The sequence below is a fragment of the Oryctolagus cuniculus genome, chromosome 7, assembly GCF_964237555.1.
Source record: "Oryctolagus cuniculus chromosome 7, mOryCun1.1, whole genome shotgun sequence".
NCBI classification, from domain to species: domain Eukaryota; kingdom Metazoa; phylum Chordata; class Mammalia; order Lagomorpha; family Leporidae; genus Oryctolagus; species Oryctolagus cuniculus.
Genome location: NC_091438.1, coordinates 144,403,618 through 144,418,745, shown reverse-complemented (window position 1 = coordinate 144,418,745; position 15,128 = coordinate 144,403,618). Strand labels below are relative to the sequence as shown.

Sequence of the window (15,128 nt, the reverse complement as noted above, 5' to 3'; positions counted from 1 at the left end):
TGCTCCTCTCCAGCTAGCTGTAACCAGAGTCCGAGGCTTGGTCCAGCTAGGTGATGCCCAGGCTGGCATCCTGCCTACCTGATACAGCATCCAGATTCCCGGGGGGGGGCCTTGGCCCCAGGAGATAGGATCTCATTCCCTGGCTCAATGGCAGCGATGTTATAAAAAGCACAGAACCCAAGCTCAATGTTGGCTTGTGACGGCCTCTGGGCAGGTTCAGAGGTCCCAAGCCCAGCACTTAGTGCCCCTGACAATGCTCAAGGGTTCCCTACCAGGAACAGCTCCCTGATGTATCCCCCCACCCCGCCAGGTGGCCCTGCTATGGGCTTAAAAGGCCCACTGGGAAAAGACCCCCCCAAGGTTAACTACCAATACCCATGCTGAAGCCCACACAGCCCCTCCTCATGGCCTACAGCCTGGCCACAGCCCTAAGACTCCCGTGTTGCTGTACAGAGTACAGATGAGCCCTGTCCCTGCCATCGGTACACACGCGGCCTGGGGTCTGTCCTCCCTGAGCTGCCACCAGAAAACGAGAAGATGAAATCAAAATGTCTCTTTGGGCCTGGGGGTCACAGGTTTTTTGCTTTTAAAGCTTTATTTATTTATTTGAGAGGCAGAGTTGGTGGTGGTGGTGGTGGGGTAGATCTTCCATGTGCTGGTTCACTCCTCAAATGGCTTCAATGGCTAGAGCCGAGCTGATCCAAAGCCAGGAGCTTCTTCCGGGTCTCCCCCGCAGGTGCAGGGGCCCAAGAACTTGGGCAATCTTTCTTGGGCCATCATCTACTGCTTTTCCAGGTCATCATCAGGAAGCTGGATCGGAAGTGGAGCAACCGGGACTTGAACTGGTACCCATATGGGATGCCGGCACTGAAGGTGGAGGCTTAACCTACTACGCCACAGTGCCGGCTGGGTCACAGGTTTTGAGAAGGTTGTCTCTACCGCTAACATTCTAGAGCTGGAATATTCCATAGTTTCACTCCCAGGAGCAGGGATAGTGCAGAGAACGGGGCTCATCAGCCCAGGACTGGCCTGCACTGCACACCACAGCCCGTCCACCTTCAGGGGCTCACCTGTGCTGCTGCCTCTAAGGTGGCCGCTTCCCCTGCCAGCACCTCAGAGGTGTGCCTGGGCCCTGCCTACGTCAGGAACAGGGCCCGAGTCACACTTGGAGTGTGAGCTGGGCTGGCCATGGCAACCCAGACGACCCAGGGGCAGAAGGAAGCCAGCACTCTCCCTGCCTGCACAGCGCAGGCAGAGTCTGCCGCACCTGCTTTGACCCCAACCCAGAGACGTCTTTCTCTCTTTAAGGAGTCCTCGTCCCTCTTCCCTCAGGACACGACTTGTTCTGGCTGAACTGGTCCCCCTCACATGGAAGGTGCTCTGCAGTGCCCCAGGCAAATCCCACTCAACCAGGATGAACGCCTCTTCATCAAGGAACCGACCCAAACCAGCCAGGCCTGGCCCTTCAAGTTCCCACAGCACAAGAGGAAGCAGCTCTTAGCCTTTAGATCGGTGGCAACCACGGGCCATCTTACCCTGATAAAAGCACACATGCACAATGGCCTGCACACAGCAGGGTGGGGTTGGGGGGGATCAAGAACTCACCATAGGGGGCCGGCCCTGTGGCTTAGCGGGCAAAGCTGCTGCCTGAAGTGCTGACATCCCATATGGGCGCCAGTTCAAGTCCTGGCTGCTCCACTTCTGATCCAGCTCTCTGCTATGGCCTGGGAAAGCAGTAGAGGATGGCTCAAGACCTTGGGCCCTTGCACCTGCACGGGAGATTCAGAAGAAGCTCCTGGCTCCTGGCTTTGGATTGGCACAGCTCCAGCTGTTGCGGCCAATTGGGGAGTGAACTAGCGGATGGAAGACCTCTCTCTCTCTCTCTGCCTCTCCTCTCTTTGTGCAACTCTGGCTTCAAGTAAATAAATAAATCTTAAAAGAAAAAGAAAAACTCACCAGAGACTCAGAGAGGCCCCTGGAACTGGAGGCCGCAGAAGAGCAGGTCATGCAGTCCACCTCCCACCTAAGCCGCATCCCTGGGCAGCCTCCGAAACGACGTTCCCCTTCCTCACCTGGCTCCCCTCCCAAGATCACCTCCTTCAAGAAGCTTCTCTCGTCTCTCCTCTGCTCCCACCCGTATCGTCCCAGCTTGAACCCCACGGTTTCCCACCGGAGCCTCTCCCTCGCGTGTTGTCTTATGTCTATTCCTTCAAGCCTGTAACCTGTAACCCTGGGCTGGAGTCAGAGATGAGCAGGAGCCTGGACTTGAGAACTCTGTGCTGTGAAGGCCAGGCTCGATGATGGCACCAGCCCACTCCCCACAATGGGGCCGTGGAGTTCCCTCTCCTCCAGCCAGGCCTCAGTGAGCAGCGGCTCCCCAGGAACCACCATGAGCCTTTCACAGTGAAGCGGACATAGTCACCAAGGCCTAGGGAGGCAAAACCGACTGTTGACTGACTGTAGGTTGTCAGGCAACAAAGAGACAGGGCTAGAACCACAGGGCCAGGCTCCCGAGTCCTAGCGTCAGCTCTTTCCTTTCACACAGATGGCTCTGTGAACACCAAATCTCCGCTCATGTACACGCTCACATGCTCACATATGCCTTCAGGATTTCTAAAGACATAAGAAAGTGAACACAGGGCTGGCTCTGCGTAGGTTCACCCTCTGCCTGTAGTGCTGGCATCCCATACGGACGCCGGTTTGGATCCTAGCTGCTCCACTTCCCATCCAGCTTCCTGCCGGTGGCCTGGGAAAGCAGCAGAGGATGGTCCAAGTACTTGGGCCCCTGTGCCCACATGGAGACCTGGAAGAAGCTCCTGGTTCCTGGCTTCAGATCAGCCCAGCTCTCCAGCCGTTGCAGCCATTTGGGGAGCAAACTAGCGGATGGAGGACCCCCACTCCACCGCCCCATCTGTAACTCTGCCTCTCAAATAAATAATCTTGAAAGAAACAAAGAAAGAGAACAGCAGAGGGATGGGCATTTAACAACTTTTTTTTTTTTAAGATTTTATTTGTTTATTTATTTATTTGACAGGTAGAGTTACACAGAGAGAGAAAGAGAGGGGTCTTCCTTCCGTTGGTTCACCCCACAAATGGCCACTACAGCTGGCACTGCACCAATCCGAAGCCAGGAGCCAGGAGCTTCCTCCCGGTCTCCCATGCGGGTGCAGGGGCCCAAGCACTTGGGCCATCCTCCACTGCCCTCCCGGGCCACAGCAGAGAGCTGGACTGGAAGAGGAGCAGCTGGGACTAGAACCCGGCGCCCATATGGGATGCTGGCACCACAGGCGGAGGATTAGCCAAGTGAGCCACAGCGCTGGGCCTGGCATTTAACAACTTAACGTGTGGTTAAGGCACCACTTGGGGCATCTACATCTCTCATTGGAGCACCTGGGTCCAGTCCCAGCTCTGCTTCCACCTCCAGCTTCCTGCTAATGCACCCTGGGAAACATCAAGTGACAGCTCAAGTATTGTGTCCCTGCCACCCACAGGGGACATCCAGATTGAGTTCCAGGCTCCTGGCTTCAGCTTGGCCCGGCCCCAGCTGTTATGGGCATTTGGGGAGCGAACCAGCAGATGGCAGATTCCCTTCTTCCCTCCCTCCCTCCCTCCTCCCCGCCCCCCCCCCCCCGCCTTCCAAATAAATATTTTTTACAAAGTGAACAGCACTAACCTCTGGGAAGCAGAAGAGTGGGGGTCAGCAAAGGGAGGAGGAGTTGTTACCTTTCGCCTTAATATCCTTCTGTACATTGGGCTTGATTTTGTTGTTTTGTTTTACCATGAACATGTTTTACATGTTTTTTTTGTTTATTTGATTGTATTACAAAAGTAAATATGCCACAGAAAGGAGATCCCGGCCCCAGCCCACCCCCAACACACATAAAAACAAAGAGAAGCCATCAGCAAACCTGTCGAGGTACAACTGTAAATTAACGAGATTGCCTTCTTGTACAGTTTATGGCCACTGGTCTCATTAATTCACAGTGCGGTTTACGGCTTGAGGAATCTTCCCCAGGAAAAGCTTAATTCAATTAGGGTTCTCGGCAGCTCCTGGTATCTCGCTTTTACTTACACAAATTGAGGGCAGAGTGAACAGACCCAGAGAGACCCCACCCAGGCCACAGAGGGTGTCCTTGCGGATCCCCATCAGCGCCACTGGGGGGAGGGGGGAGCGGGTGGCCACGGCACCGCTCAGACACTGCTGAAGCCCAGCGCTCCGAGCGTCCCCTTTGGTTTAACTCCTTGGCCTGGCGCTGAGCCTGGCACCAAGGAGCCTCGCGGCCCTGGCTCTCCCTTCTCTTGGAGCAGTCAGACTGGTCCGTCTGCCCTGGAAGCTCTGTGAGGCTCTTCTCTCTCTCCACGGAGGTCAGCGCCGCACCCTTTCCTGTGTTCACTCCTGAGCGTCCGCAGAGCCTGCCTGTGTGCAGGCATCCACAGGAAAGTGAACGGAGCCGCCGTCCTCAAGGGGCTTCCCGCTCCCATGGGGATCAGGCACTAAGCAGAGCCTGCATATCTAATCCATTTCCAGCCTTCAGGATTCTGGCTCCATCCCCGAGAGCCTTCTCTAAGCACCCCAGCCCCCGGGGACTGCTGGCTGCCTCTGAGCTTGGCCTCTGCCAGCAGCCGACTGGATCACACCTTGTGCTGAGCAGACTGGAAGCGCCTACAGGGCAGGCCTGGGTTTCATTGTTCTTCCACACTCAACACCTGCAGGCTGACTGCAGCCCACTGCAGACACCCGGCTGTCCCTGCTGTGCAAGCCCCACTAGTCATTGTCTTGGTGAGCTTGTGCGCTCTTACCACACAGTCTGGGCTTAGGGGGAAGCATTCCCGAGGGCATGGAACTGGGAAGGGGGCCCAGCAGGAAGAGTGTCTCACCCTGAACCTCAGCCAGAGCTGCTTCAGATCCTGTCTTTCCAGGAAAGAGCGCCCTCGGGTCATTTGGAAACCTCCAGATTCCCAGCATAAGCAGTATCAGAGCTCAGGCCTCAGGCCTGGCCTGGGAGACCCCCCACCCCGCACCCCGCAATGGCCCTGCCTGTTGGATGAGCTTTGGGGGAAGCAAATGAAGTCAGCAAGATCCCTAGGAAGGGGTGCAGCCGCTGATCCCGACCTAACCCAAAACTTGGTTCAGTTAAAATTAGATTAGCCCCTAAGATTAAAAATACCCACATATAATCACGGGCTGCCTTAAAGTATCACTTGATGTTTATTGGCATCTAAAGAGATGGTTTGGCCCGGGATGGTGTGTGCAGACAACCTCGGGGAGACGTGTCTGACTCAGACGTTTGCAGGGGGAGTGAACACTGCGAAACGAGGCCCACACAGGCAAAGGATGACTCAGGAAGAACCCGGGTCCCGGGTCTGCTGAGCGAGCCTTCTCTGCCTGCCTCAGGAGGAGAGGGCGAGGTGGGGGCAGGCCCGGCAGCTGTGCACAGCCTGCACTCCCAGGGGGAGCCTGGGGGCCCTCAGCTCGGTTCCTGCCCCTCCCGTGTGGTTCCCACCGCTGCCACCTCTGGGGAGAGCTACCTGGAGAGGATCCCAGTCCCCTGCCCCCTCCCCCAAACCCAAGAAGTGGTCCGCAGAGGGAGGCCGAGACTTGAAACGCTAAACCCTTTGCACCTTCTCAGTTCACAGTGACGACAGGAAAAATTTCTGAACTGAAAAGGCCCTTGAGTCAGGCCATGGGGATAAAAAGAACGGAGGCTCTGAAGTCAGACAGATCTGGGCTAACCCCCAAAGCTTTGTAGCTGGGCAAGCACCTAACACCGCCTCCGACACAGGATCAATAGAACAAAGATTGAACAAAAACAGTACAAATCAGGAAACAGGGGCCCAGAGAGGGCGGGCCTTGCCTGGTCACCCAGCTGGCAGCAAGGAGCCAGGACCATGTTGGGTCTCTCGCCCTCCTGGCCCGTCCTGCCTGGCAGCGGCTGCTGTTCCCTGCTCCTCCTGCATGGTCTGCAGTACTGTGGGGAAGGGAAAGCGCTCCACTCTGCTGCTCCCGTCTGACCTCGGCCTTCAGGCTGCTCCTGCTCTCCAACTCAGGTGTGGTCCAGCGGCGGATGACAACCCGCAACTGGGCGCACCAGAACCAAGCTCCGTCAGCGCTTCCTTCCTGCAGGGGGAGCTGGTGTCCCCCCTGAAACCATCCCTGTAAGCCGCATGCTTGTAGGTCTGCTCACTCTCCTGGGTCCCTCTGAGTCTCTCCTTCCCCCGAACCTTACAATAACGTGGGAAGGAGGACGGGGCCTTGGGTCCAGGGAGTGCGCCCTCTGGCACTTACTGCAGTGGCAGGTCACAACCCAAGACTGGGTCTACTTACATGTAAAATGGGTACATCAGCACCACCTGCTATTCGAACCCACAGGACCACTGAGATCAAAACAAACACTGTACAAGCAAGTGCAGTGGAAACAAGCAACAGCACTAATGAGAATCACTACAAAACTCCTGCCTTGAAGGCCTAAAGAAAGCCACGCCACCTGCTCCCAGCCCAGAGGCTGCCTCTCAGGGGATGCCGCTGGCCCCCAGAGGCAGCCAGGAGCAGCTCAACACCCTATCTGCTCCAAAACAGAAGGGCAGGGGCACAAGGTTAGCCGCTCATGGCTGGCTTCATGAGATGCCCTCTAACCGGCACTGCCCTGCTCAAGCCAGGAAGAAGCAAGCTCCGGTCCGGCCATGGAAAGGGCACCAGGAGAGAGACAGCAGGCAGGGCCACTATCAGAGAATGAGGAACAGACCCAGTGTGGCTGGGATTTGGGGGCACCCATGCGACCCAGGGACAGAGGACAGGCCCAAAGCCAGGCACACAAAACCTCCGGCTTATTCAGAGCAGGGAGAAGACTCCCACCATCAACACGTGCCCTCCCCCTAGCGGGAGTCCCACAGTTGCCACGCACAGGTGCAGAGCAGGGCACTGCTCCGTGCAGGACCGCACATCTGCTGAGGGCAGCGAGGGAGGCAGGAGATGCAGCTGCACCCCTCAAGCAGGCTCTGCCAAGAAAATCAGCAGCCGCCCCACAGCGCCAAAGCGCACCCCTGCACCGTGTCCTCGTCTGCAGACAGACAGCCTCTATCTCATAGGACTTTAGTGCGGATTAAATGAGATTATTTTATAAAGTGCCTGACACTACTCTGTAGATACTCAATAAATGGTCATTATTATTGAAAACCAAACAAACAAACAAACCACACTCCCCCAGCCCAGTCCAGAGGAGATGTCACAGGGCAGACTAGGCCTACTGCCAAAGCTGCGCGTGGACAATAAGGGAAGAGGGTTCCCGGCGGGAAAAGGAGAGCTACTGCTGAGGGCTGGGACGTCCCCCCACCCCCACCCCCAAATCCGAAGGCGCCTGCAAACCACTACAGTGAGCCGGGCATGGTCAAGCTCTTCCCGGGTCTCAGAAGGTACAACAGCGTCTCCGCCTTACTGACGGAGCAAGTCAGGCTGAGAGACGAGGGACATGAAGCCCAAGGTCCGTGGTCACACACAAGGTCCGTGGACCACAGGCAGCGGCGTGGGCAGAGCCCAGGGCTGCCTTCCGTTACACCAGAGCTGGATGGGACAAGCTTGGGGGGAAGGAGAGGACGGGCGAGCCTTGGAGGTGTGAGCTGAACGAAATCTGGCCAAGCTGACCACGCCAGGCCCCCAAAGTGCCCTGGCGCTCCCGCACCTGGAGGCCTGCGTCCCACCCGATGCCTTCCTATAGCCCCTGCTGACCTCCCTCCCGCTGTCCTGCAGTCAGTCAGCTGTTCTCCCAAAGAGAAAAAGGTCGCCTCTTTCTTTTTCAAGAGTCCCATCTGGGCTTCTTGAAACAGTTTCAAGGTGACCTTTAAGCTGTTTGTTCCTCTCATCTTTTGAGCAACGGGAGAGGCAAGTTGTGGTCTCATTTTTACAGGAAACCAGTTGCTCGGTCAAACAGGCTGCATGTGAAGGGGGCAACCACGACCCCCTCGCCAGTCCTCATAGGCCTGTGCTAGGGAGGAAGGGGAGGATACGCCTTGCAAAGACCAAGCCCAAACCAGCTCTAAGACACAAAGGGACAAAAGCAGGCTTCTTTATCCCAGCTCAGGAGACAAGATGAATACCTGCGTTATGAGCTCCCGGCCTCTGCCTGGTGTTCCAGGGGAGGGACTTCGGCAAACACCACGGGGGCTGCCGGGGTGAGCTGGGGTACAGTGAACTTCTCCCCAAGAGTGAGCCCTGGCCCAGGTGTCAGGTGCACTGGGAACACAACAGAATTCGGGCAGGTGGGGTGGGAGCATGGGGGCGGCCCTCCCCTAAGGTTCGGGGTCACGCTCACAGCTCTCCCAGGGTCTAAGTCCCCTCACTCCTCTGGTCTCTCCCCACTAGGAACAGGCAAAACAACCCAGAGAAGGGAAGTGAGTGTCCAGTGTTGCCCACTGAGTCAGAGGCGAGAGGGCAGAGCATCCACAACTCCCAGCCTGCCCCTCCCTCTGCTCGGCAGGCAGGAAGGGAAGCGGAAGTGCACACACTCCTTCCTTTCTGAAACGAGGGGTACCTTGCAAAGGAAGCAGCTGCCACAGGAGATGGACTGAGGGTGCCCACAAAACTCCTGCACACACTGGGGAGTCGAGAGAACGGGCAGAACCCCAAAGTAGGCTGCCAGGCATCGGAGTACAGAGGGAGCACCGCCTGGGCTCCCCACTCCATCCATCCCAAGGCATCTGGTGTCCCTCCCTTCCCCAAAGCCCAGAGGCGACTCAAGTGAAAGGAAGAAGTCCGGGGCCACACCATAAGCCCTGAACCCCTAACACAGAGCAGAGGGGGATTTAGGATCCTCCAGCCCCCAGCACTGGACTCAGACAAGAGGAATGCATTTGCCTCAGGTGCTTAAAACCACAACAGGGACAAGTGCAACTCACCCGGCACTTCCCGTGTGTACACGCAGTGCTTTCGTTTAAATCATCCATCATCACACTGATAGACCAACGCTAGATGCTATTATCCCCGTTTGTTACACGAGGAAACTGAGGCTGAGAGTGGCCGCCTAACTCTGCGCCGCAAAGGTGAAGGGGAAAAACGAAGCATTCACTTCTGCCACCTGAACGGGGACCTTCAGGTCCCTGGCCACCTGTCTCTCCACTCTTCCCCAGGACGGCCAGACACTAGGACTCCTCTGTTTGCAGACAGAAAATTACCTTTCAAGCCCAGGACATGCACAGGCATTTGGAACTGCACAGATCACACGCAGAGGGGCAGCTGAGGCCGAGGGTTTCCCAAGTCAGTGCAATGGCAGAGATGTCAGACCTGGACCGGGGAGAGCCGTAACCAGCCCAAGGTCACTCCGGCAGGAGTCTGGGTGAGAAGCCAGGTTTCCAGACTTCTACACTGACATGACACCATCTCTGCTGTCCAGCTGCCTGGCGTCCTGGGCACAGCACTGTGACGGTGCCAAAACACGCCAGACCCTGCCGGATGCCATCAGCACCAGAGCTATCAGGCCTGCAGGGACAAACTTCTGACAGCCGAGTGGGATCTTGTGGTCATGCTGTCATCCACCAGTGGGCCCTGAGACCTGCAGCGTGTACGCCAGCCCCCAGGGCCCTGATGCTGTACCAGGTGTGGCTGGGAAGTGAGGGGTCAGAGAGAGAAAGCCGTTTACAGGCAGGGAGCACTTGCGAGTTCTCTCCTGGAACCTCACAAGCAAATGACACATCACGTTCACTTCGGTTTCTCACAACCAGCAGCCGAGCTTTCGTGACTCAGTTGGAATTCTCGAATCTCCCTGAGGCTCTTGCCCATTTCCCAGGTGAGGGAGACCCGTGGAAAAAGGCCCTGGCTGCTCAAGGTCATGCACTTGTGTCTGAATCAGCACACATGGTTCGCCTTCCCAGTCCTTGATTTTTTTTCAGGAAGGTGGCTGTCACCAGGGTGTAGGTGCCGACAGCCCAGCTCCCGGGCCAGGCCCTGCCACGATGGCCAGCACAGTACCAAAGCTGGGTGCCAGGAAGCCGGCTCCTGGATCTATCAAAACCCAGGCTCCAGTTCCTCCCTGCAGCAAGTCCCAGAGCCGGCCCCACACCGGCCGGCATCACCATTCACTTGGCTCCTGCATGTCCTTGGGAAAACTGCAAGGCTTCCTGCCAAGAACCACCAACTCCCCAAACCCAAGCCTCAGGCAAAGAGGGGAGCAGGGTCCCAGGCCTTGAGTCCTCCACACCTGGCTGGGGGCAGGCCGAAAATCAGAGCAACTGCCAAAGCCCCACCCCCGCCACCACTTCCGGGGACCTCTGGGCTACGCAGGCCCTGGGAGCTTTACCACTCTCCCCAGGCAGAACAGGGTGCTCAGGCCCAGCAGGGAGCCAACCTCTGGAAGGAAACAACCTGTCTCCTTCTCCCAGAAAGAACATTTCGGTCTTCAGACCAGAACACTCCCAGCCCCTCCCTGGAGCTCTCCCCCGGGGCCAGCACCTGGAGATGCAGCCAGGTAACCACCAAGGGGTAAGCTGGGATGTGACCAAGCCTCAACCCTCCCCACACTCCCCACCCCCAAAACGGACTTCAGAAAAGCCCAGGGCCCGCTGCCCCATAAACTATCTGGCGGGTGGCACTTCTGGGCCAGAAGCTGACTCAGGCTCTGCTAACCAGCCCAGGCAGGCAGCGCTCACAGGTAACATTCCGGGCAGGAAGGCAGTCGATGCGCCCTCGCGTTCTACTACACTTGTAAGCCTCCTGCGCCCAGGTGCCCCCGACACACAGGCTCCTCAGGCAGGCCAAGCAGAACCATCCGCCGTCCAGGCACGCCCTCCCGTGAGGCGTGGCATAAATCGTGCTGGGTGCTGTTGACAGAACAGAAAGTGCCACATGCCTGGTAGCCTGGCTTCCCCTGGGCCTGGCCCAGCCAGAGACCCGCCTGGCCCAGAATCCTTGCCGAAGGTACTTAGTGTCAGACGCATCTCGTTCTCGAATCCTGCTCTCCCCCTGTCCCCATGCACGGTGCTGGCCCTGGTCTTGGGAGGCCTCAGACCACGGAGGCCACCATGGAAGGTGGTGTTTGACAAGGACCCAGGCGGCAGGACGGAGGCTGCCTGCGTTACAGGAGTGGCTCAGATGTCAACTCCTGGGCAGCCTCAAATGGCTAGGGATGGGACAGAAGCTCACCAGGCCGGCGGCGGCGGGGTCAGAGCGGACTGGACTTACCTATCTTCATGAGGCAGGCCAGCAGGATCCAGAGGGAGATCTCGAAAGGGGTGCGCACGTGTGTGTAGTCAATGCCCAGGACTGGAAAGGCCTTCCGCGGCTTCATGCCATGTTCAGTGACCGAACGGTTCACGGGGCGGCTCTCGGGGGTGACTTCCGGTGGGGCGGTGGTGACATCCCCAATGGAGCGTTCCCGTGAAGGCTGCGAGTCTGGGGTGGTGCTGTCAGTGGGGCTGAGCTGGAGCCCATGGCTCCTGAGGCCAGGGAGCAGCCCCGCCAAGGCCACCACCACCAGCAAGGAGGGGACGATCCGAGGTGGAGAGAGGCCACGGACAGCTGACCACAGAAGCATGGTGCTGCGCCCTCCGCCCAGCAGGCCAAGACCCTTAGCGAAGTGAGAGTGAGACCTGGGACATAGGGAGCAGGGGGAGGGGGAGGGAGGGGACAGGGCTGGTCCCTAGGAGGAGTTCATGTTATAGAGTCAAGTTTTGTAGGAGCAGTCCTCTGGGGGTGGAGGGAGTCTGGCTTCCTGATCTGCAACTCCAAACTGGGGAAAGGGACAGGGACCCAGAAAGGACCACGGAAGGAGACCAAAAGGTCCGGAGCTGCAGACCTGGGAGAGGCAGAGAGGCAGAAGAGCGCGCCCTAGGGACAGAGCAAGGGACGGGATGGGGGGAGCCCGGGGGAGGGAAAGAAGGCAGGCTGGCACCTCCGGCTCAGGAAACTGACTGAGGACCTGGGACTCGGCTAGGGGAAGGGGGAGGGAGTCTGAGCTAGAGGGAGGGGACGGTCGCCGGTCCAGGAAGGAGAAAAAGAGAGGGCTGGGGGTGGCGGGCCGGGCTGTGAGGAAGTGAGGCCGGAAGGCAGCCCGGAGCTTCCCCCTGCAGAGAAGGGCCGGGGTCCGGGCGCGTCCGGCCGAGATTCCGGGGAAATGGAGGGAGGCGGAAGGCGGAGGCAGGCGGCCTGGAGGGAAGGCGCCTCGACGCGGGCGGGGGGCGGCTCCCGGTGGGCCAGCAGCAACACGCCCGTCGGTGCGGCCCCGGCGCGGCGCAGCGCTGCGCGCCCCGGCCCAGCTGCAGCTCCCGCGCGGCCAGCTCCAATGCTACATCCAGCCCAGATGCCAGCCCCTCGGCAGCGGCAGACTGATGCCTCGCTGAGCCCGGCGCTGCCACTTATAGGCACCAGCGAGCAGCCGGTGCAGCGGCCTAGAGGGACCTGTCAGCGCCCGCGCGGTGCAGCGGCCCCTGTCGCCAAGGGAAGGAAGTATCGCGTAGGAAAAGGAAGGAGACTCAGAGATGGCAAAAAAAATAAAAAAATAAAAAAAAAGCAAAGTCCAGAATCAAAGTCCCAAGAGTCTAACACGGGTAAAACACTGTACTACTTACAAGGTTCTGTCACATCTGCAGGTTCATGAAAGCCTCCCCGTGCTCCTATAGAAGATGCGCTTTTCTCTTCCGTATTTAGTTAACACGTGACCTTGAGCAAGGTACTTCACCTCCCGGTATCCTGCCTTTCTCACCTGTAACGTGGAGGTGGTAGCGCATGTATCAGAGGAAATACGCGGATGCTTAAATGAGATGATCCAGGTAAGGTGTTCTGCTCACACCCTGACAGTTTTACAGACACGGAAACAGCTCCTCAGCTAGCGCCCGGATGGTTGGTTGTCTTGGTTTGCCAGGGATGCCCCACAAGGCACTGCAAAGTGGGTTGTAGCGACAGGAGCCTCGAGGTGGGAAATGAGTCAGGGATGGCTTCCGCTGAGGGCTGCGGGGACTATTCCGTGCCTCCCTGCTGCCTTCTGGCTGCTGGCAGCCTCTGGGTCGCGGTTGTGGCAGCATACCTCCCGTCTTCGCCGGAGCTCTTCCTGCGCTCTGTCTCGGCCAGATTTCCCTTTTCGCGATGACACTGGCCGGGTGGGATGAGGCATCCACCCTAGGAACTTCACTTTAACTTTATCATCTTCAAAGACCTTATCCCAATGAGGCCATGTCTGCAGGCGCTGGAGGTTAGAACTTTGGATTCTTTTGTGAAGGACGCAACTCAACCCTGGCAGTAGCGGGACCGAGATTTGAATCTATGGGGTTTGTTCAAGAGATCGTGACTGTACAATGGAATCATTGCAAAGCTTTTTTTTTTTTTAAATGCATTCATTTTATGTATTTAAAAAGCAGAGACACAGAGAAAGATCTCCCACTTGTTGGTTCACTCCCCAAATGCCCACATCAGCCAGGGCTGGGCCAGGCTGAAGCCAGGCACTGGGAACTCAATCCATTCAGGTGGCAGGCACCCAGCCACTTGAGCCATGACCCGCTGCCTGCCAGGGTGTGCATCAGCAGAAAACTGGAATGGAGAACAGAGTTAAAACATGAACCTAGGTTCTGTGGCATGGAAAGCAGGCATCCCACACAGCAGCTGTGCCCAGGGCCCACCCGGAAAGATTTTTAAAAACACTATTGTCGGAACCGGCACTGTGGCTCAGCGGGTTAAAGCCCCAGTCTGCAGTGCCAGCATCCCATATGGGTGCCAGTTTGAGTCCTGGCTTCTCCACTTCCGATCTGGCTCTCTGCTATGGCCTGGGAAATCGGTAGAATATGGCCCAAATCCTTGAGCCCCTGCACCCGCATGGAAGACCTGGAGGAAGCTCCTGGCTCCTGGCTTCGGATTGACCCAGCTCTGGCTGTTGCAGCCATCTGAGGAGTGAATCCATGGATGAAAGATTTCTCTCTCTCTCTCTCTCTCTCTCTCTCTCTCCTTCCCTCCCTCTCTATAACTCTGCCTTTCAAATAAATAAATAAAATATTTAAATATATATATACACACACACACACACCATTGCCTAGGGCTGGTGTTGTGGCACAGCATGTTAAGCCTCCGCTTGTGGCAGCAGCATCCCTTATCAGCGTGCCAGTTCAAGTCCCAGCTGCTCCACTTATGACTCGGCTCCCTGTTAACGCATCTGGGAAAGCAGTAGAGAATGGCCCAAGGGCTTGAGCCCCTGCCACCCATGTGGGAGACTAGGATGAGGTCCCTGACTCCTTGCCTTGGTCTGGCCCAGCCCTGACTGCTGCAGACATTTGGGGAGTGAACCAGCAGATAGAAAAGCTCTCTCTCTCTCTCTCTCTCTCTCTCTCTCTCACACACACACACACACACATACATACATACATAAATGTTTTCTTTAAAAATAACGCCTTTGGAGATTTAGATTCCATTGCTCTGGGTAGTGCCAGCCATGAATATTTTTATAAAAGCTCTAACATGTAACTAAGGTTAAGAACTAGTGAAGCTAATGAAATGCTGTCCTTGTTGTACAGAAGAGCAGATTAAGGCCAAGAAAGTCAAAGTGACAGCTCAAGGTCACAGAATGATTTCAGGGGATTTGGTTCAATTTACCAAATATTTATGGAGCCTCTAACTCTCTCTCTCTCTCTTTTAAAAAATATTTTATTTATCTATTGGAAAGAGTTACAGAGAAGCAGAGGCAGAGAAAGAGAGAGAGAGAGAGAGAGAGAGAGAGAGGTCTTCCATCTGCTGATTCACTCCCCAGATAGCCGCAACAGCCGGAGCTGCTCCGATCCGAAGCCAGGCACCAGGAGCTTCTTCCAGGTCTCCCACACAAGTGCAGGGGCCCAAGGACTTGGGGCCATCTTCCACTGCTTTCCCAGGCCATAGCAGAGAGCTGGATCAGAAGTGGAGCAGCCAGTACTCGAACTGGTGCCCATACGGGATGCCGGCACTGCAGGCGGTGGCTTTACCTGTTACACGATAGTGCCAGCCCACAGCCTCTCTCTCTTTTTAAGATTCACTCATTTATTTGACAGGTGAAGTTACAGAGAGAGAGGAAGAGGAGGAGAGAGATCTTCCAACCACTAATTTTGCTCCCTGAAGTCTGAAACTACTGAGCCTAGGCCAGGCTGGCAGCAGAAGCTTCATCTGTGTCTCCTACATGGATGGCAGGGGC

At 56.9% G+C, this 15,128-nt stretch overlaps 1 protein-coding gene across 1 annotated transcript in view; it reads right to left on the bottom strand.

The window, feature by feature from the left end:
• SLC9A1 (solute carrier family 9 member A1) overlaps window positions 1-11,826 on the bottom strand; it is a gene marked incomplete at its 5' end in the record, with an annotated part of 55,444 nt that extends 43,618 nt beyond the window's left edge. Inside the window, 1 exon segment of the mRNA NM_001101721.1 lies at window positions 11,168-11,826. Within this exon segment, the coding sequence (NP_001095191.1) occupies window positions 11,168-11,519 (352 nt within the window).
• Between the last annotated feature and the right edge of the window lie 3,302 nt (window positions 11,827-15,128).